Here is a 22,739-nt window from a genome sequence, read left to right on the forward strand (position 1 = left end):
TATCAGATACTGTGCCAGGCACTGACAGTATAAGGATGAGCAACTATACAGAATGCTTTCAGAGAGCTTACAAGTCAAAAGGGGAAGATACTAGAAATGAGAATTTTATTTTGGGGCCTACAGGTGAGACCATATCCATGGAATTAATACAGGTTAACAAAACTGTATAATCAGTTGTATTACATGAAAAAGTATTATACTCCCACCCTTTTGAAAAAGGGTGGGAGCAGGGACAGAGTCCATGTTTAGGGCAGTTTCTTAGAATATAGTTCTGAGACAACAATTATTAGGTCTCAGTCAGCATTAGTTGCCATAATTTTACCAAATGTATGACTTAAGTATGAAAAGAATTTTAACTTCTCACAAGTTGTTTTTTTTTTGAAGCAATAGATGGAATTTGGTAAGTTCTAAAGGAGTTCTATCTGACTTATGTTTCACTCTAATGGAGGTGCTTTGCGTATACTTTGTAAAAATTTCTCTGTGAGTTGGCTCTTCTAATGCAAAGTAATAGGAAGATCTTTTGGCTATACAATCTCTTGTTTCTGTAATCTGTGCTTCAGGTAAAAATATTCATCTTTATTCTTGTCAATAATGAAACTCATTTTTAAAAATGAGTCATTGAGGGTTCTTTCTCTTCAGTATTTGATTCAAAAGTATTAAATATTTAAGAAACTGGTTTATATATATTGCTTTGTAAACTTTCATAGATCTGATCTCCATCTATTTTTATATGTGGCTAGGTATCCAAAATGTTGAAAGATTATGACTGGATTAATACAGAGAGACACCTCTTTGGCCAACCCAATAGTGCCTATGATTTCAAAACTAACAACCCTAAAGAAGCTGGTCAGAGACTTCAGAAGTTGCAAGAAATGAAGGAGAAGCTAGGAAGAAATGTCAATATGAGAGCTATGAATGTACTGACAGAAGCTGAAGAGCGGGTGAGTCAATTTCCTCTGAATATCCGGCCATGTTAGGGCATGACTAGAATTGATAGCAATTATTAGAGTGAACATTTTGCAGATGTCCTTGATACTTCTCTTTCTGCTTTTTTTTTTCTCTTTTTGTCATTTTTTTCTTGTTACTCTTGTGTCATTAGTTGTTTTTACATTGTGTTACACCTGGAATGACTTTTCCACTGCCTTTCGTTCTTTGTCAGACATTTTTGAATCTTGTTAATTCCTCACATTTCTATCATTTCTTGCACTTGCATTAAAAAGCCTTGAATAGGGGACACTGCTGTTTGCCTAGTCACCAATCATTCCAGAACTGCTTTCTCTTGACTCTGCTGTCTACTGAAACTATTATATTAGTAACGACTAAATCCATTATATACATAAATACTGTTTCACTAATCTCTAAATCCGACAGCCTTTTCTCAGTTTTAATGCTCTCATTTACTTGATAATGTTGTTCATTTCCCCTAACCTGACAAAACTGTGAGTCTGGGAAGAGAATTTACTGTCATCTAGTGATGAACTTGGGAGGACCTATCACTAGAACAGGCATCCCCAAACTTTTTACACAGGGGGCCAGTTCACTGTTGCTCAGACCGTTGGAGGGCCACCACATACTGTGCTCCTCTCACTGACCACCAATGAAAGAGATGCCCTTCCTGAAGTGCGGCAGGGGGCCGGATAAATGGCCTCAGGGGGCCACATGCGGCCAGCAGGCCATAGTTTGGGACGCCTGCACTAGAAAGACCCAGCAGAGGAAGCATTCCCTACTCTTAAGATAGCCATAAGAGATAGCTCTTAGTAATTTTATATTAATGTTCCTTACCTTCCTTAATTTTGCAAAATTCTGTTTGAATTTGCAAATCATAGAGTAAAATTCATCTGCAACACTGATAATAAGAGCACAATTACTTTTAAGAATTTTACCGTAACATTTTTTTAACTGTTATTGGCATGAATATGCATAAGAGTCTAGATTATGTTAGATACCAAACAGATGAATCATGCAGGTGTTGTGATCTCTCTCTAAAATGCTCCTGCTGGTTTTCACTTCTACATTAAAGCTTTGCAATATGTGGCATATTTGTGGAAGGAAAAGTTTGGTCTGAATTTGATCTGCATACCATGATGAAACTTGTTCACTTTTACTTGTTTAGTTCTATTAATGAGACCTGAGTCTAGTATTTTTTTTCAAAAGAATTTATCAACTCCCATCTCTTTAGTAGAGGGAAAGCCTGTATTGTTGATCAGCAGATGGGCTTTTATTTTTTCTTGTGTTTTGTATCCGTCTACGTAAGCAATTACATGGATTGTCACGCAAAAATAAGGTAATGTTGAGAGGAGGCTTGAGGAGTGTGGACATAAAGGAGAGGGACAGCAAGGAAGACAGTAGGGCAGGCTGGAGATGTTCAAGGTGAATATGAAGCCTCCTTGAAGTGTAGGGCTTTGACAAGAAATGTGTTAGGAAGCCCCACTGCTGTTGGTGGTATGATTATCCCTCTACAGCCTGCTCAAAGGAAGACTACTCTTCCTTTGAGAGAAAGTTCAGTCTCCTGATTTGGTGTAGGTAAATGGACATTAAACTTTTTTAAAGTAAAGGATATGGTAGGTACAGTTAGATTATATTCTTGAGGTTCATGTGAAGCCAGTGGTGTTACCTTATTTTGATTTCCTTGTTCAGGTCAGGAACTGGAACGTCTGCCGGGTAGGTGAATAAATTCAAAATTTTCTGTGTGGAAGCATTTTTCACCAAAATGAGCCTCATCCCTTTATGCAACACACAACCTTACTGAGGAAGGGAAACAGTGAAACCACCTTTTAATTTCTCCTCACCGTGTACAAGTTCAGTCATTGTCTTGAACACAGTCTCAAATACCCGTTTTTTGTTTTGGATAGTACCTTGTCTGTATAAGAAGCTGACCTTTGCATAGAGAGGCCCTAGAGTCTAATTTATTTGTGTCTTCTAGTATGATCTCTTGTTTTGACAATAAAAATCCTTACTACTTTCTCAAAAAAGGAAAGGAAAAAAAAAGGCCGGGTGCAGTGGCTCAAGCCTGTAATCCCAGCACTTTGGGAGGCCGAGGCGGGTGGATCACGAGGTCGAGAGCTCGAGACCATCCTGGTCAACATGGTGAAACCCCGTCTCTACTAAAAATACAAAAAAAACTAGTTGGGTATAGTGGCACGTGCCTGTAATCCCAGCTACTTAGGAGGCTGAGGCAGGAGAATTGCCTGAGCCCAGGAGGCGGAGGTTGCGGTGAGCCGAGATCACGCCATTGCACTCCAGCCTGGGTAACAAGAGCGAAACTCCGTCTCAAAAAAAAAAAAAAGTGGTGCTATTTGAGCTGAAATTTCAGGGAACTGTTAAGTCAGATATAGAGAAAAAGCATTCAGGAAGGGAGAACAGTGCAGGGGCCATAAGACAATAGTGAGTTTATTATATTCAAAGGAGCTGTCAAGGACCGGATGGCCAGAACCTGGGGAGGAGTTTAACACCATACAGTGGAGAGATAAATAAAGTCCAATTCCCTTTATCAACATGCATTCAGGGCTTAAAACCTAGATGATAGGTGCAGCAAACCATCATGGCACATGTAACAAATCTGCACATTCTGCACATGTATTCCAGAACCCAAAATAAAAACAATAATAAGGTCCTATTTATGTAGGACCATCATGGTGAAGGATCAAAATTTTGTTCATGTCACTGCTAAGGCTGATGTTAAGATAAGAGCTTTCAGGGCTACTTAAGTTTATACATAACACTTTTTTGCTTTTTTTGGTTTTTGGTTTTTTTGCCTTGGCAGCTAAGGAGATAAGGAAGTATTAGTGGAGTCAAAAGTATTTTAAGAACTTGTCTTAAAAATTCTTAGTTCTAGCAATTTAATTTTGTTTTATATATATATATATATATATATATGGATGATTTTACTTCTGATTTTTTAAGTGTGTATATATACATGCACATCATATAACATAATGCACTAAGAGTTATACATACTCTTGTAATATAAATATATACTATATATCTCTCTCTCTCTTTTTGGTAATAGGAATGTATATATCATAATATAAAAATAATGAAACCTCTTTATTTCTGACTGAATTCCAGAATAGAGATTTTATATTTTCAGTTAATTATGTTTTCTTTCTCACAGTATAATGACTTGATGAAGAAGAAGAGAATTGTGGAAAATGACAAATCCAAAATTCTTACAACTATAGAAGACCTTGACCAGAAGAAAAACCAAGCCCTAAATATTGCATGGCAAAAGGTATTTGAACCCCAGAATATTGTTTTGTTTTACCTGAGGTAGCAAGGATTAAAAATATATTATCAGGGCGTTTATACTCAGTGAGAAGTTTGAAATGGCTGATCTTTGTTTGAGTGAGGCACATGTTCACACCTTTATTAAAACCTCAAGACTTTTTAAATGGACTTTTTCTTTTTTGACTTGACTGCTACCCGATGCTGACGTTCTTGTACCTCTAAAAATTGGACAATAAACAAGGCAAGTTTAGTATTCTCTTTTACAAGATGCTTACTCAACAAAATCCCAGTTCCATTTTTGTATTATGACAACTTGGGCAGATCTCAGGCTTCTTTACTTCCTCTTCCCTGACTTCATGTATCTGTCTCCTATAGGATAATTCCTTAGCCTCTCATGCAGAAGTTTATCCATTTTTACCGTAGTAAAAGACTCTTGTGCCTTCTGGGTTTTAATTGGGCACATTGCCTCTTTTTCTCTTTGTAATTCTGTAGGAACTTTAATGCAGCACAATTACCTCTTTTAATCACCTTGTTTTTTTTCTTCTCTAAGCCTTATTTTCAGTGCTCCATTCCTGTAGTATTTGTCTCCTTTAAAAATGGAAGCAAAAGGCTGACCCTGTTACTGTTGTGCAGCACTAGATCTAAGAGGTTGTTTTTTTTTTCCCGCCAGGGTTCCTGGAGTTAATACAAATCAGAATCTATTGTCTAAGCATAACCTGCTCTTCCTCAGTATCCACAGTTCTTCCAAAGCAAGTAACATTTATTCAGTGCTCATTATATTCTAGTCACTATTCTCAAATTAATTTTCTCATCTAATCTTCACAGTAACCTAGTAAAGTAGGTACGGTTATCATCGGCGTTATTTTCTTCCTTGTGGCTTCAGGCAGACTTGATTGACAAAGTGACAAAGCCAGAGTATTCTAGGCTTTTTTTGTTTCTTCTTTGTTTCCTTCATAGCCTCGTCGGACATGCAGAATTCTATTTTATTTCATCTTTATATCAATCTATGAATATTACTCATTTTCTATATTGCATAGGGCTCTATTCTTTGTCCATTCTCTTTTAGAGGAAGTTTCACACTGGGTCCACGGTTATGTTCAGGTTTAGGAGCATTCCTGTCTCTTGGTCCTGAGCTGCTGCTCCCCCACTTGGCTTAGAACCTGCTTCCACTTTGTCGGATATTATTCAGCAGGTGTGGGATTGCTCTTAAAATGTGTGTTGCTTAGTAAACCTATATTTAGTAGTACTGCTTGAGTCTGAGATTTTCTCGTTACTCTAAGTATTCATTTAAAAGTGTATTTACATTTGAATTTTGTATTACCTGCATTTGAATTTGGAGATTTCTTTAGAGAACTTGGCTGTCAAGTCCTTGTGTATGTGTGTGTGTTACACTTTCAAGTTTGACTGCTGAACTAAGAATATTAGTCATGTCTTTGAAGACAGATGGCCAAATTCCCAAATCATCAATCAAGTGCATGTGAACAAAAGTTAACCCTATTAGAAGCTAGGTTTTTGGTCCTAAATCTCTGTCTCCTTCTGGCCCTCACCAGCTTAACCTCTTCATCTAGGAGATGAGGCATATAGAAAAGAAACCTTTAACACCTTGAACAGCTCTGGTCCTTTGATTTCATGCCCCTTTTTCTTCTGGGTCTCACCCTAATCTGCTTAGGCCTTTAGTAACCATAGACCCATCTTATTCTATCAGTCAAGAGGAAAAAGAAAAGTTTTATAAGAGAGAAGACTTTATTCCAAAAAGACTTGTGTTTTTGTTTGCTTCTCTATTTTGTCTTTTATTCTCATGCGATACAATTGTGTGTATCTTGATGATTCCTGCAGTATGTTCTACCAAAGTATCAAAACTCTGGAGTAGAGTTAGAGGTGTACATTCTAGTTCCCCTGGAAATTACAGGATTCAGGAATTCATTTTTGTAGAGGGCCAGATGCTAAATATTTTTTGCTTGTGAGCATATCCAGATTTGTCACATGGGTTATGGTTTGTCAGCCCCTCAGTTAGAGTAGCAGACAACAAAGTAGACCTCCTGTGTTTGCAGGTACATGTATCAACAATTGATTCTTCTTGGAAAGCATGCTGATGTTTTAATTTTTTTAATCTAGGTAAACAAGGACTTTGGCTCTATATTTTCTACTCTTTTGCCTGGTGCTAATGCTATGCTTGCACCACCAGAGGGTCAAACTGTTTTGGATGGCCTGGAGTTCAAGGTTGCCTTGGGAAATACCTGGAAAGAAAACCTAACTGAACTTAGTGGTGGTCAGAGGTGAGGAATCATTTTGCAATATTAGAATTTTAATTCCTCTTTATCATAATTCATCTCATTACCTCACAATTGTATTTCTGTTTTAATTTGCTTAACTACCTTTGCATGTAGAATTTAAGGAGCCTAATATATAAGACTAAACATTTTAGTAACATTTGATTAAAATAGCAGGTGACAAAGGAGAAATAAGAAGTACATAGAAAATTAGACAAAATATGTTTTTTTAAAAATCTATTTTCAAATATTAGAAAATGAATAGTCCAGGACAAGATGAAACAGAAATGCTGAGCCCTATGTTCGCCTATGTTTTTGGACTTCAGATGCAGAATGGGAACCCAAACAGAGGTCAGTGGTCTAAGTTAAAAAGACAGATTCGAATTTTTCAGTGCCCCAGAGTGCTACACCTTAGTGTTAGGTCTCTACTGTCCCTGAACTGAAGACTAATTTTGACATACCCTAAGAAACTGATCTACATGTTACTTATTTATCAGAATAAAGGCCAGTGTTCTTTCAAGAAGGTTTTTAAAAAAAAAAACATTGAGATACTAAACAACATAACCACAATGTCCAGCATGTAATGAAAAATTAAATTAAAAAATCAGTGAGTAGAAACAGACTATGAAATGACAGATGATCAAAGTAGGAAACAAGGCAGTTAGAGTCAACGTTAATTTTCAAGAATTACAATAAAACATGAGCATACTGAGGGAAATCGAAGCTACTAAAAAAAATTAAGTGGACCTTCTAGAGATTAAAAAAAGAAAAGTTCATTGCATGAGATTAACAGCTGTAAAAGAAAGATGAGTAACTTTCAAGACATAGCAATAAAACAATTATTCAAGCTACATTGCGAAATAAAAAAGAGGAAAAAAAAAACAGCTTCAGTGTCCTATGGGAAGCTGTCTAATGTACAAGTAATTGGAGTTCCAAAGGAGAGGAATAGAGAGGATGGAAAAATACTTGAATACATTATAGCTCCATATTTTCCAGATTTGATGAATTCTGTAAACCCACAGACAAGTTCTGTTAACCTCAAGGATAAACAGAAACATACAAAAGTATTGAAAACCAGTGATTAGGTGGAAAATCCTAAAAATAGCTAGAGAAAAAGACATAGTATACACCAGTGAACAAAAATAAAAATGACTTGAGACTTCTTGGTAAACACTATGCAAGCCAGAAGTCTGGAACCTCCGTAAAGTGTTGAAAGTAAAACCTATCAACTTAAAATTGCATATCTAACAGAAACATTCTTCAAATTGAAGACATGAATACTTTTCAGACAAAAGCTGAAAGGATTTGATTTAGCAGAACCATACTACTACAGGTTAAAGGAAGTTCTCAGGCAAAAGGAAAGTGATACCAGGTGGAACCTTGGATCTGTATAAAAGAGTGTTGGAAAATAGTGTGGATTTGGTCCAGGCACTTTTCACCCAGCCTTACGCAGTGATTCAGAAAATCAGCATAGTGATTGATAGAAACCCAAAAGGTCATATGTCCTCACTCTTTACCTGCAGATAGCCAATTAAAAGCTCCTGAAAGAAGGTTGTGAATATTCACATAATTGAAATTAGTGTTTTAGTAATTTTTTTGCTCCTGCAGGATATATAATCCATCAATCCTGAGTTGTTCATGTCCTGTAATACCATCATGTAACCCTTTTTTATGTATATAGAAAATATTCACACCTGTTAATTTTTCTTATTACCCCTTTTATCATTTTATGAGTAGATCTATATTTTACTTATATTTTTACGATACATAAGGTTTGTAAATAATTTAAGAATCGAAAAGACAGCTCCTGCTGCCTGTTCATCAAAATTGAATTTCATAGTTTAGATCCTGATATCTTTGGCTGTATTTGCCAATCCCTAGAAAATGTTTTGAAGAAAATAAAAAATGTATGCTTCTCTTCTTATTGGGACCTATAAATTACTTCCATAATGAAGATGCTATAAAGTTATTTTCAGCTATACCACTATACAGCATGGAAGTTAAACCCTCTAGCGTAGCAGATTTTAAGTTTAAAATTTAATACTTAAGACACTCATCACAGAGAAAGACAATGAAACATAATTTTAGGTTGGCTAAATGACCTTAGCTCCCTTTTATATAGGTGATTAACAGTGTCAATGTGATTGGTTTTGATTATACTGTTTTATTTTTTTTTTTTTTATTTTTTTTTTTTTGGCTAGGATTCTTTTATTCTCTACTTGTACACACATTTTTTTCCCTACTGAAATATTTTTTATTAAATACCTCTATTACAATGCAGCAAGCCTTGGGCTGGGCACAGTGGCTCATGCCTGTAATCCTAGCACTTTGAGAGGCTGAGGTAGATGAATCACTTGAGGTCAGGAGTTCAAGATCAGCCTGGCCAACATGGTGAAACCCCGTCTCTACTATAACTACAAAAATTAGCCAGGCATGGTGGCAGGCACTTGTAATACCAGTTATTGAGGAGGCTGAGGTGAGATAATCACTTGAACCCAGGAAGTGGAGGTTGCAGTGAGCCAAGATCATGCCACTGCATTCCAGCCTGGGTGAGAGAGCAAGATTCTGTCTCAAAAAGAAAACAATTGCAGCAAGCATTGAGTTGCCTATTCTCGTACAATATATGCCAGGAGATACTTGAAATTAGTTACAGAATATTACAAATGTTACTCTAATTTTTAGTCTAATATGAAGTATTTATAAATATTTGTATTAAGACTTTTTATAAGTTATGTATTTTTAAGTATGATTCTTCATACCAGATTAGAATGAACTGCAGTGAGCTAGAAGAGAACTGAAAATGCTGTGTAACTATAAATTTTATGTAAGCTTGTTTGAACTTTTGACAGTGATGTACTTAGAGTAATGGGCCATCATCTGTACAACTTATTCGCAGTAGTGCCAAAAGTATATAGAGAGTGTGTGTCTGTGTTTGTCTGTATATGCATGCTTACATAAGTGTACATTATGAAAGTTTGAAAAATGACATCTAACCCAGTTATTACCAAGACAATAGCTGTTGTCTTAAATAATTACATAGCCCTTAGTCACCTGCCACCTATGCTCTAATAAGCGAAATTGGGAAAGAAAAGTAAAAGAACGTTTAAAACTTAAGATGACCTTAAGAATAGGTACCAAATGAACTATGACAGTACTAAAATTGTCTTATGAAAATAGCATGCTTCTGAAAAGAGGAAAAATGGAAAGCTAAAATCAAATATTTTAATACAACAAAAGTGTTAAAGTTTGAAAAAAAGATTTTTTTCTAAATGACTACCTTTCAGATAAATCTGCTGTATTCACAATAATAGGATCACATATTTGCTTCAGTGTTTTTGATAAATGATAAAATCAAATTTTTATGGCTTTTCTTCTGCTGATCTTTTCTTAGGTCTTTAGTGGCCTTGTCATTAATACTGTCCATGCTCCTCTTCAAACCTGCTCCAATTTATATCCTTGATGAGGTAGACGCAGCCTTGGATCTTTCTCATACCCAAAATATTGGACAGATGCTACGTACCCATTTCACACATTCTCAGGTAAGAACCAGAAAATAATGTCTCCTAAAAATCGTTCTTTAGTGGTAGTCAAATGTTAGTAAGGTATTTAGGGTTAATCAATACTAAAGCATTGTATATCTATTTAAGTATACTCTTATTTAAATAGGCATAGAAGGGGAAAAGGTTCACTATTCCTTTTAAAGAAAGAGCTAGGCATTAAAAATGTTAGTTGTAGCATGAGGGAGATTCCAATTTAGTCATAATACAGAGTTGATATAGGGTTAATATTATTTTTCTAGTTAGCTGCCATAAAGTTGTACAGTCAAAACTGTCTCAGGAATATTTAACTCAGGTATCGGAAAATCACATGACACTTGATGGGAGAATTTAATTTCTCATGGCCAAAAAGTAGAAGAAAGCCTCTTGAAGCTAAGAACAGTTTGTTTTTATTGCACTATTGCTTTAGGAGCTGAGGCTGCCAAATATGTTTGCATAAATTATGCATTGTACAACTCTTGGGACTTCACTCATAGTTGCCATGGATTATTTATTATAGCAGTGTTTTGGCAAATAACATTGAACTGGGTGGCAGGGGGTGCCTAAGTATTCAGAAGTTCCATTTGGGCTAGGGGTGTGCTATAGGAACTTGAAACCTTTGACATTATTAAAATATACAGGAAAAAATATTTCACTGGAACAGCTGTACTTAGCTGCAAAACTGAATGCCAGCTACACAAGACAGGAACAAGCAGTCAACCACCAGGAAGTAGTAAAACTGGATAACAAAGGATTCAAAGTAAAATTAAGAGATTTCCAAAACAATATGGAAAGCTAGCATTCATTTAGGTACCTAATATAACTATTTAAGGAAATAAGAAAATCAAAATGATCTTCAAACAATTCTCGTCCCCAGTATAAAAGAGTAAACGTCAACTATATCACAAAAGTTTTTTATGCTTTTTTTCTTTTTTCCTTAAGTTCATTGTGGTGTCACTAAAAGAAGGGATGTTCAACAATGCAAACGTTCTTTTCAAAACCAAATTTGTGGATGGTGTTTCTACAGTAGCCAGATTTACTCAATGTCAAAATGGAAAGATTTCAAAGGAAGCAAAATCCAAGGCAAAAGCACCCAAAGGAGCACAAGTGGACATTTAAACTACAAATGTATTTCTTCACCTTGACCTGTTTTTTAAACTTAAACTTTTAAGGACTTGGGATAACTAATTTGTTTATATAAAAATAATATTATTATGTTACTTAACCCATGTTTTCTCTTTATATAATCATTTATAAATGAGCATATATTCCCTCATCTCTTGTCTAATTATGGTCCAATTATTGCGGCTGTGATTTTATGCCTGTCATCAAATGTTTTTTTCTTATGCAGGTCTTTTATATATTAGGGATCCTGAGATACCTGATTCTGTATGTCAAAGCTAATATACAAAGAAGCAAATTAAATTACATGATAAAGGTAGCTGATTATCAGTGTTTAATTCATTTAATTCCTAAGGCAATATTAATGTGTTTTCTATTGTAATGAAGTCATTCAGGTAAGAAAGAATTAAAGGGAACACATAGAAAGTTATTATGCATGCACGGAGCTCTTTGAGGTTAGTTCATTAAGGACACAACTCCAGACCCCTGATTTAGACTGAGATGGAAAACAGGTCTTGAAAGATTTAATAGTATATGAATATCATGTTAATCATTGGTCTTAATAATTGGTCTACAACTTTAATGTTTTTGTTTTTTTAAGCATTGTATTTTTAAATTGAAGCTGGGAGGAGGTGGGTGGTGTGGTGCTGTCTCCTGTATGTTAATATCTGAAGTCTATTAATATTTTCTAAGATTTTTGTCAGCCTTTTCATAATCCAATCATTAAAACCTATTGGTAAATGAGAATGTAGGAGCCAGTAGACTAAACCAAATTTGTTTCCTGAGCATGATAAAGATATAAATATAAATAAATAAATCCATCTCTTCTACCAGAATAATTCAAAAGTTGATTATTTGTGTCTTCTGCTTTCCAGTTCAAAGGGATGAAATTCCTTTAGTACTTAAAATATGACACCAGCAAACATCATGAGAATACTATCTATAGTTCTTAGTATCTCTAGGTACATCACTAGAACGCTGACTCCAAACTGAGTCATAAAAGCTCTGATATGATGTAATTTGATCTATATGTGATTTTGGCCTCACATCTCTTCTTGATTTTTGAGTCTTATTTCCTTAGTGTTATTATCATACTTTCCCTGATATATGGTTGTACTTCCTGGCCCTGGGCTTGACATTTCTCATCCTTCATTCTCCATATGTTATCAGAAAACATGCAGTAACTGATACTATGGTACACATTGGAAAGAACTGAATCTGGAATTAGTTCTGTCCACTGTGGAGGGGAGGGGAAATAATAATGCTGTAAATGTTGAGTTACAGAAAGTCCAATGTCACATACAATAAAGTTTGTTTCCTTTCAAATGTATTGCAAACTGTGCCAAACAATTGTATCAATTCACACTGTCAACATTAAAGTATACCACAGTATACAAATTAGTCATTACTTGCTGTTAATTTTAATATTTTTGATTTAATAGTTATTAAGTGGTACTCCATTGCTCTTTTAGCCAATGTTTTAAAAATAATTTAGGAGATTGACTGTTTTGACTGATGTACTAATTTCCTTTGCTACAAGTTTTCTGCATGTATGCATTCTAATTTGTCTTGTATAACCTTGATCTTTGAAAATCCTCAAACATGTATTAAATGTTTGTGAGTAATTTTTTTTTTTTTTTTTTTTTAATTAGAGGGAAGACATTAAGGGGGTTGGAGACATTTGTTTCACACATCTGCAGTAATATGAGTTAACTAATATTTACCAAGCTTTTTCTGTACATTAGCTGCTGTTATCATTTGTATATATTTTCATATTTGATCCTCAAAGTAACCTAGTGAGGTAGGTAATATTGTCGTCAGCACTGCGTAATTGAGGAATAGAGTTGAGCAGAAAAGTTAGGAAACTTGCTCAGGGTGATAATACAGTGAGTGAGTGCCAGGGCCCATGTACAGATCTTGGCTGTCTCCAGAACCTAAGATACACCACCTCACTGACAGCTTTAACATGTGTATTTGTTGTACAAAATAAATTTAAGAAAAATACTTGTATGAGTAGTATGTACAACATTATGTTATCTTAAAGAAGAACCTCAACCACATGAAGAGAGGATTCATTGTGGTGGTGACAGTCTTGGCATTTCAAGCAAATGCAAAGCAAAGACATGAAATTTTCTCTTCCAATATGGTGGCATAATCTAAAGGCCAACATTCCCACAGATGGTAAATATATATTGTAGAAACAACTACCTGAGAACTCAGGAAACTGAAGAAAAACTGGAAAGATTTTGGATATGAAATAAAATCTGGAGGAAGAGACAGGCACAAGCTAAGGTTCATGTTTTTGACCTAAGTACCAGCTGTAGTCACCAGGCAGCTGTAGGAAAGCTAAGGCTGCAGTGGAAAGCCTGGGGTCTTTCTGGTCTGGAAAACTAAAGGATGGGATCTGGGATAACCACAGCTTCCAGAGAGTGAAGGAGAAATCTCAGAAGGGATAACAAGAGGACCTGGAGAAAGAGGTCCCCAGATTGAGTACATGACGTCAATCTAAGTAGATGGAGTTAGCCAAAGTAATTGGCTGCTGAACTATGAAGATACAGAACATATCAAAGACAAAGCCAGATACTAGTTAAAATAGTAAGGATAGATTTACATCAGCAACATACTCGTGCAGTAAGAAGAGTCCAGTATGAACTGAACTCAACTTTGATTTGTATTAAGGTAACTGGGTGTCTTAAAGGGAGAATGAGGGAACAGAGAGGAGGAGAAGTGGGGGCTTAGTAGAGTAAGGGATATAAACAGGAAAGGAAGTTGGCTGATGTGAAACCCATTTGGATTTGTTAATTGGCTCTAATGACAAGCTAGACTCTTAACCTCCCAGAGACTGGGACTCTACCTTCAAGTGTTGGTTGGAAGAAACTAAATTCTTAGCAACCTTGAGTTTTCTTAGGTAAGCACTTTCAGGAGGAGGATAGTCAACCTATGGATATGGTCTAGAGCTGTTAGGAACTGCTAGTGTGTGTTTGTGTGTGTGTGTGTGTGTGGTTTCGGTTTGGTTTTTGTAATTTAGGTTCTGGAGTACATGTGCAGATAATGCAGGATTGTTGCTTAGGTACATACATGGCAATATGGTTTGCTGCCTCCATCCCCCTGTCAATTGTCTGGCATTTGTCCCCATGTTATCCCTCGCCACACCCCTGCTGTCCCTCCCCTAGCTGGAACCACCTTAAACTTCATATGGAACCAAAAGAGAGCCCACATAGCCAAGACAATCCTAAGCAAAAACAAAGCCAGAGGCATCACACTACCTGACTTCAAACTATACTACAAGGCTACAGTAATCAAAACAGCATAGTACTGCTACCAAAACAGAGATACAGACCAATGTAACAGAACAGAGTCCTCGGAGGCAACACCACACATCAACATCTGATCTTTGACAAACCTGACAAAAGCAAGCAATGGGGAAAGGATTCCCTGTTTAATAAACGGTGTTGGGAAAACTGGCTAGCCATGTGCAGAGCAGAAACTGGACCCCTTCCTGACACCTTACACTAAAATTAACTCCAGATAGATTAAAGACTGAAACATAAGACCTAACACTATAAAAACCCTAGAAGAAAACGAGGCAAAACCATTCTGGACATAGGCGTAGGCATAGGCAAGGACGCCAAAAGCATTGGCAACAAAAGCCAAAATAGACAAATGGGACCTAGTTAAACTCCAGAGCTTCTGTACAACAATAGAAACAATCATTAGAGTTAACTGGCAACCAACAGAATGGGAAAAAATTTTTGCAATCTACTCATCTGACAAAGGGCTAATATCCAGAATCTACAGAGATCTAAAACAGATTTACAAAAAGAAAAAAGCAAACCTATTCAAAAGTGGCCAAAGGATATGAACAGACACTTTACAAAAGAAGACATAGGAGGCCAACAAACATGAAGAAATAAATGCTCATCATCACTGGTCATTAGAGAAATGCAAATCAAAACCACACTGAGATACCATTTCACGCCAGTTAGAATGGCAGTCATTAAAAAATCTGGAGGCAGATGCTGGAGAGGATGTGGAGAAATAGGAACACTTTTACACTATTGGTGGGAGTGTAAATTAGTTCAACCATGTGGAATACAGTGTGACGATTCCTCAAGGACCTAGAAATAGGAATTCCATTTGACCCAGCAATCCGAACTGCTAGTGTTTTTTCAGATCTTTACAGGCAAAGGTTTATTTAGCCCTAGAAAGGGCTCAGAGGAGCCTGGCTAGAACTTTGTCAAAAAGAATCTTTGTGAAACAGACAAGTAGTTTGCAGTTTACCCTAATACAATTGAATTGTGATTTGAACCACTACCTGCAAGATGGTTCTCCAGGTGACTTTGGACCAATCCACTTCTCCCCCACTTCTCACTACTTGTCAAAAAGAACAGCCTGGCTATCTGGTCAGGCAAATGACAACCAAGTGTAAAAAGATCTGTGTGGTTACAAAGAGTATGGCAAAAGGTTGCTACCTGGAAAGGACAAATACGTATCACCTGTGGATGCTGAGAATACCATAGCCACCTTTTAGGGGAACTTAAATTATGTTTTTGGATATCCTGTGAAACTTTGCTCTGACAAGGAATCTGCTTTACTGCCCCAAAGAACATGACAGTGGGCACACTCATCGAACACAATGGGCTTTCCATGCACCCTGTCATTCTCAAGCTAACAGAGCTGTTGAATGGAAAGGCAGCTCACAACGAGTGAAGAAAGGACATCGAGACAGCCTACTAGTAGGGTGGTACCACCTCATCTGAATAGGGCAGTAGGAACACTGAACGCTGCGCTTCAGGGCAAGGGAACCACATGATTGCAGCACGTGTTGAGAAACACTGAGCTTGGAGGAGGTAGAGGTGGACCAGATGACTGCCTCTGCCTGTGAAATCAAAATTCCAGTGATCCTAGCCATTTTCTTTTTTTAGAGTGCACAGCCTGTGGGTGGTTTGCAATTCAGCCTGCCACATTACCCCCAAAAAGGCCCCCCCCCAACTCTAATCTGAATCAGTGCTTCCGTCAGTTAACCCCACTGTGGGATCCCTCAGAGGTGGAAACGACCAAGGAATGCCAGTGTGCTAGAGTCCTAATAGTGCAGGAACATCTGTTCCTTCCATTTGGTTGGGCAATGTTGTCAGACATGTCATCATTCAGGAAGTGACTTCCCTTTCTGGACTGCACAGGCTAAAATGTCTGGGGCAAGGAACAAGGGTTGTACCACAGGATATGGTAATGTTTATAGTATACAGCGTGATGTTTCGATATTCATATATACTGTGGAATGATTCCTACAGTCAAGCTAATTAACAAATCATCTCCCATAGTTACCTTTTTGTGTGTATGGTGAGAACATTTAAGATCTATTCTTCTGGCAGATCTTAAATATATAACAAAGTGTTAGCTATAGTCACGATGCTGTACAATAGATCTCCAGAACTTATTCATCATACATAACTATTACCTTGTATTCTTTGATAAATACCTCCCCACTTCCCCTGGTCCGCAGCCTTTGGCAATCACAATATACTCCCTGGTTCTATGAGTTTGACTCTTTCAGATTTTACATATGAGTGAGATCCTTACAAGTTCAAGCCATTCTCCTGCCTCAGCCTCCTGAGTAGCTGGGACTATAGGCACATGCCACCATGCCCAGCTACTTTTTGTATGTTGTGTTTTTTTTTTTTTTTTTTTTTTTTTTTTCAGTAGCGAGGGGGTTTCACTACATTGGCCAGGATGGTCTTTAACCCCTGACCTCGTGCTCTGCCAGCCTCGGCCTCCCAAAGTGCTGGGATTACAGGTGTCAGCCACTGCGCCCAGCATTGGTCATGATTTTAATGTCTATATTCATGAGAGGCACTGGCGTGGTTTTATTTTTTTCTACTTTGTTTCAGGATAATACTATCTTCATGAAATTGAATTGAGAACTGTTCCCTCTATTTTCTGGAAGATTATGTAGAACGAGTGTTAATTCTTATTTAAATATTTGGTAGAATTTTGTGAAATAATCTGGCTCTGGAGATTGGAGGGTGAGAGTGGGTGGTAAAATTATTAGTAAAAATGTCCTTAGTAGTTATAGGGCTACTTTATATCTTTTTTCTATTTTATATAGGATGAATTGCAATTTAGTTTATTCTTTTTGAGGAATTACTGTCTTTCATCTCAACTGTCAAATTTGTGTGTGGAGTTAATCATGGTATTCCCTTATTATTGTGATGTATTCAGGTTCTCCAGTTATCCGTTGTTTCACTTCCAATATGATAATTTGTGTCTTTATTTTAACTTTTGTCAGTCTTGGTACATAAAAGTTTGTCTATCTATTGTCTGTGTTATTAACCTTTTCAACAAACCAGTGTTTTGTTTCATTACCTTTCTCTTCTCATTTTCTGTTTTCAATTCATTGATTTCTGCTCTTAGCTTAGATTTCTGCTCTTAGCTTAGCAAAAAAAAAAAATTCTTTTTTCTGCTTGCTTTGGACTTACTTTGCTATTCCTTTTCTAGTTTCTCATGAGGAATCTTACATTATTAATTTGAGAACTCTAATTTTTTCTGATAAGCATGGAATGCTACAAACATTCCTATTAAGTAATCTTTCAGGGTCATCTCACAGATTTTGTCATGTTCCATTTTCATTTGCTTTAAGTTCAAAATGTTTTCTAATTTACTTTCTTGAACATTTCTTCTTAAACTCATGGTTTTTTGGGGGCGTGTATTTTTTAACTTGCTTAAGATTTTCCAAGTATATTTTTCTTCTTGAATTCTATTTAACTTAAACTAGAATCATATTTAATTCTTATTTGGTCAGGGATCATACTTGGTATCATTTCAATTTTAAAAATTTACAGAGAAACTGATAGGCTTATATGCTTTTATTATAAAACAAAAAGCCACAAATTTAATGGTCTAAGGTTCTACTCTAACCTGTATTCTAGATAAGAACAAAGTCAACCCAAGTAAAAAGATGGAAATAATAAAGGATGGGAATCCATAATATATAATGCAATGGAGACAATGAAACCCACATCGAGTTCTCAAACTGTCAACAAAATCTGTATATCCCTATCAATCAGGTAAACCAGAGAAATTACAAATCACTATCAGGAATGAAAGTAGAACAGCCACTGTGGATTAAAAAGATTACCTGGATTAAAAAGATTATGACCATTTTTATGCCAATAAATTTGACAACTTAGACAAAATAGAATTCTTTGAAAAATAAAACCAAAATTGACATAAGAATAGACAAAATCTGAATAGCCTTACATCTACTAATGAAACTGAAATTATTTCCACAAAGAAAACTCCAGTCCCACAACGAATACTCTAAGTTTCCCTCATAAATTTTACCACTTAAGGAAGAAATAACACCAATCTTATGCAAAGTCTTTCAGAAAACAGAAGGGGAGCAAACACTTTGCAGCTCTTTTGTTACTAGACTAGTATTGTTCTAATAATAAAACCTGACAAAGACATTACAAAACAAAAAAGGACAGTAATCCTCATGAATATAGGAACAAAATTCTTAAACTATTATCAAATTAAATCTAATGACATTATGAAAGATTAGCCATTACAAAGTTTTTTTTTTTTTAACAGATGGTGCTGACAGCTTTATATTTACATGAAAAAATGTCAACATTGACCCTTAACAACATGTACAAAAATAAAAATGGGTCATAGGCCCAGAAGTTCTAACACTTTCAGAAGAAAACACAGTGACCCTACGTTATGCAAAGATTTCTTAGGACAAAGAAGACAAAGAAAAAAACGGACTAATTGAACTTCATCAAAATTAAGTTGAAAAGATCTCTTCAAAAGACCCTTAAGAAAATGAAAACACAAGCTACAGAATACGAGAAATTATTTACAATGTATACACTTAAAATTGCATCCAAATTGTATAAGAACCCTTGCAAACCACTTGTTGATATTTGCATGAATGGTCAACTGAGTGGTAGACTGACTAAAACTGCTGACACCCTAGCATGCAAGATAGTGCAATGCACTGTGCTTGTAATGATTGTATTTCTCACTGCCACACATTTGAATTTTTTAATGGCACCTTCTGTCTGTAATACAGCTATAATAATCAACTTTTTTAATTTTTTATTTATTTTTTTCTGAGATGGAGTCTTGCTCCATTGCCAGGCTGGAGTGCAGTGGCGTGATCTCGGCTCACAGCAACCTCCGTCTCCTGGGTTCAAGCGATTCCCCTGCCTCAGCCTCCTGAGTAGCTGGGACATGCCACCACACCTGGCTAAGATTTTTTACATTTTAGCAGAGAGGGGGTTTCACCATGTTGGCCAGGATGGTCTCTATCTCCTGACCTCGTGACCCACCCACCTCGGCCTCGCAAAATGCTGGGATTACAGGCATGAGCCACTGCACCCGGCCAATGATTACTAATTTTTAATATCTCAACTTTCTGATTACATGTCTTGAATAATCTGTATGATGAAATGACAATTATATATAAAGCACTTCTACTGCATAGCAAAACATGATAGTTATGTTACAGAAATACAGTTGTTTTACTTGACGTCTGATATAAATGCTTTTTTTCAAGGAATATCATTTTTACTTGAACAGATGTCTTACAGACAAACTATGGTTATTTAGTTTATGGTATTCGCTGGCCATTTCTTAGAATTGAACAAACTGAGCCTGTTATATAAACCTAACATATTTGTTGCCAATAATAAAATTGTAGCTTTCAAATTAAAATTAGAATTTTGGCAAACTTATATTCATCATTATTAGCTTGAGAGATCTTACTATTTCAAGACTTTTTTAATACAACTGGTAGAAATATTAACAAATGAAGTTTTTCTGATACTGTATTATGAAATGTGTTAACAAATTTGGAAATATACATAATTCAGTGAGTGGCATTTTTCAGTGGCCAATGTGTGATACTGCAAAATCATTATGTGGGTAAAATATTCAGTGTAAAGGAATCATCAATGGTTTTAATATTGCAGAGTACAAAAACTTTATTGATATGGTCTCAGATTCCACATTGCAACTAAATTTTAAGAAGCTATTGTCACATCATTAGTATTAAGGAAAAATATTCACATTATTTGAAAAGACTCTTAAAAATGTTTCTCCCTTTCCCAACTACCTCTTTGTTCTCAGTTCTAGTTGAGTTACTCAGTTTGCCTAAAGTTATACAGCTAGAAAGGAGAAAAGCCAACGTTTGAATTCAGACTGTCTAGTTGATAAGCCCATACTCTTATTATACCACTATAATGAATGGGAATACTCCTAAATTTATGTCTGAGATAACATTTGGTTACCCCTTGCATAGAAATACAATATTCTGGCTAGGTGCGGTGGCTTATGCCTGTAATCCCTGCACTTTGGGAGGCTGAGACAGGTGGATCACCTGAGGTCAGGAGTTTAAGACTAGCCTGGCCAACATCATAAAATCCTGTCTCTATTAAAAATACAAAACATTAGCCAGATGTGGTGGTGGATGCCTGTAATCCCAGTTGCTTGTGAGGCTGAGGCAGGAGAATCACTTGAGCCCGTGAGGCAGAGGTTGCAGTGAGCTGAGATCACGCCACTGCACTCTAGCCTGGGCGACAAGAACAAAACTTCATCTCAAATACATACATACATACATACATACATACATGCATACATACATATATACAATATTCTCTTGTTTCTTGTCATGCATGGGTGGGAGTGAGGAGAGACAGATTTAAATCTATGGTAGAAAAAGATTTTGGTTTGGTCTTGAGACTCATGTTACTGGATCATTTTATTCCAGTCTAGTGAGATAATGTGGCTACTAATGCCTAAATGCATGACAGAATGGTAGGCATAAACTGTCCCTTCTCTTGCTACCAGTTAAAAAACGAAGTTTTCTTATATGCCATGGCGACTCACATGTTATCCTTCACAACAACTTTTCTTATGTGGTTTCTTGCATAGGCTATATTACTTGGCAGGCACAAAGAATCTTCTAAAATTCTTTCAAACTTGAAGGATCATTCTTTTACCATGCTATATAGTAGCTCTAGACTACACTACTACCCTATTTAAACAGTTTGAAATTTAAGCTCTCTAATTACCTACTTTCTAGAGTTCTAGTCTGTCTCAACTTAATTGACTTTATGAACTCTCTATTCCACCCCATCTGAACAGTTGCCCCTCCCAAACAGTTCATTTCTTTGTCTCTGCCTTTGCTCCTGCTCTTCCCTCAATGTGGAACCATCACTCTATACCATTTCGGTCAGCAGTGTACTCATCTTGCAAGGTTCTGCTCAAACATCACCACTTCTGTGAATCTTTCTCTTCCCATTTCCTTCCATCAGGTATTTAGCAGAAATGACTTCATGACAGTGGTAACTGAACAGGTCTTACTTAATGCTTCTAATAGTTTGTAAACTCTGTGCATCTTGTTAGCACCCACATTGCCTGTTTGATGCCTTAATCTCAAAGATTATTTAATTAATGAGTAAAATGAATCTAGTTAGAGATGGAATAATCCATGGTAATCATTTAGCTCATATGCCACACTGTATGAATTAGCAGACTGACTAGTATGAGATTGTTTTATCCATATTCACACTCCAAAAAGCTACTATTAGGATTTTTGCCATACAACCATGCTTGTAATGAAGTCTCACGGTAAAATATTGTAAGCAATGATTTTATGCTGGAAAAATTTTTTTCTCTAAAGATTTTTTTTTTTTTTTAATCAATAGGGGGTGGGTGCAGTGGCTCATGCCTGTAATCCCAGGACTTTGGGAGGCTGAGGCAGGTGGATCACCTGTCAAGAGTTCGAGACCAGCCTGGCCAACATGGTGAAACACCATTTCTACTAAAAAATAAAAATAAAAATAAATAAAAAATAAAAAATAAATAGCTGGACATTGTGACCGGCAACTGCAGTCCCAGCTACCTGGGAGGCTGAGGCAGGATAAACACTTGAACCCAGAAGACAGAGTTTGCAGTGAGCTGAGATCGCGCCACTGCACTCCAGCCACCTGAGCAACAGGGTAAGACTGTGTCTCAAAAGAAAAAAAAAAATCAATAGTATCAGCATTGCACCTATTACTTCCTATTCCATTTTTATATGTGAGAAAAGCATATAAAATTGCCTGAGCTATTGTGTTTCAAGGTTGAAGGGTTTTTATTTTCACATCTTCCAACTTTAATCAAAGACAAATTTTTAAATCCTTTAGTAATTTAGTTATAGAAATCTATTATATTGCTAATTACTTAGAATTGAAAATTCCAGGCAGATGTTAATTTGAAGAAAAGGAAAAAGAAATCTAATGGAGGAGAAAAAGATTTTTATCTCGAGATTGCTTCTAGCTCAGCATAAGCAAGCAGGTATTAAACATACCCTGATTACCTGTGCCTTGTGGGACCAGCAAGAACATGAGTAATTTACTTTTATAAATAATTCCAGTGTTTTAAGCCATATCTCCCACGGCCCCTCTCATATAATTTCTATTAGGACTAAATGAAGCAAAAATTAACTGTGCAGCTACTCCGTGGCCCATGCTATCCCGGTGCCTTGCCACTAAACAATTTAGATTGAAAAATGTGGGTTCAGGGTAAAGAGGGAAAA

The 22,739-nt window shown here is 36.3% G+C and overlaps 1 protein-coding gene across 2 annotated transcripts in view; it reads left to right on the forward strand.

Moving 5' to 3' along the window:
* Positions 1-12,780, forward strand: part of SMC2 (structural maintenance of chromosomes 2) — a 48,924-nt gene extending 36,144 nt beyond the window's left edge. For both annotated transcript variants that reach the window (XM_074395112.1, XM_003925267.3), the window contains exons 21-25: positions 741-941; positions 4,115-4,231; positions 6,343-6,503; positions 9,889-10,036; positions 10,976-12,780. In XM_074395112.1, the coding sequence (XP_074251213.1) occupies positions 741-941; positions 4,115-4,231; positions 6,343-6,503; positions 9,889-10,036; positions 10,976-11,152 (804 nt within the window). In that variant the 3' untranslated portion in view covers positions 11,153-12,780. The remainder of the gene's footprint in view (positions 1-740; positions 942-4,114; positions 4,232-6,342; positions 6,504-9,888; positions 10,037-10,975) is intronic.
* The last annotated feature ends 9,959 nt before the right edge of the window (positions 12,781-22,739 follow it).

Source organism: Saimiri boliviensis, chromosome 2 (genome assembly GCF_048565385.1).
Source record: "Saimiri boliviensis isolate mSaiBol1 chromosome 2, mSaiBol1.pri, whole genome shotgun sequence".
NCBI classification, from domain to species: domain Eukaryota; kingdom Metazoa; phylum Chordata; class Mammalia; order Primates; family Cebidae; genus Saimiri; species Saimiri boliviensis.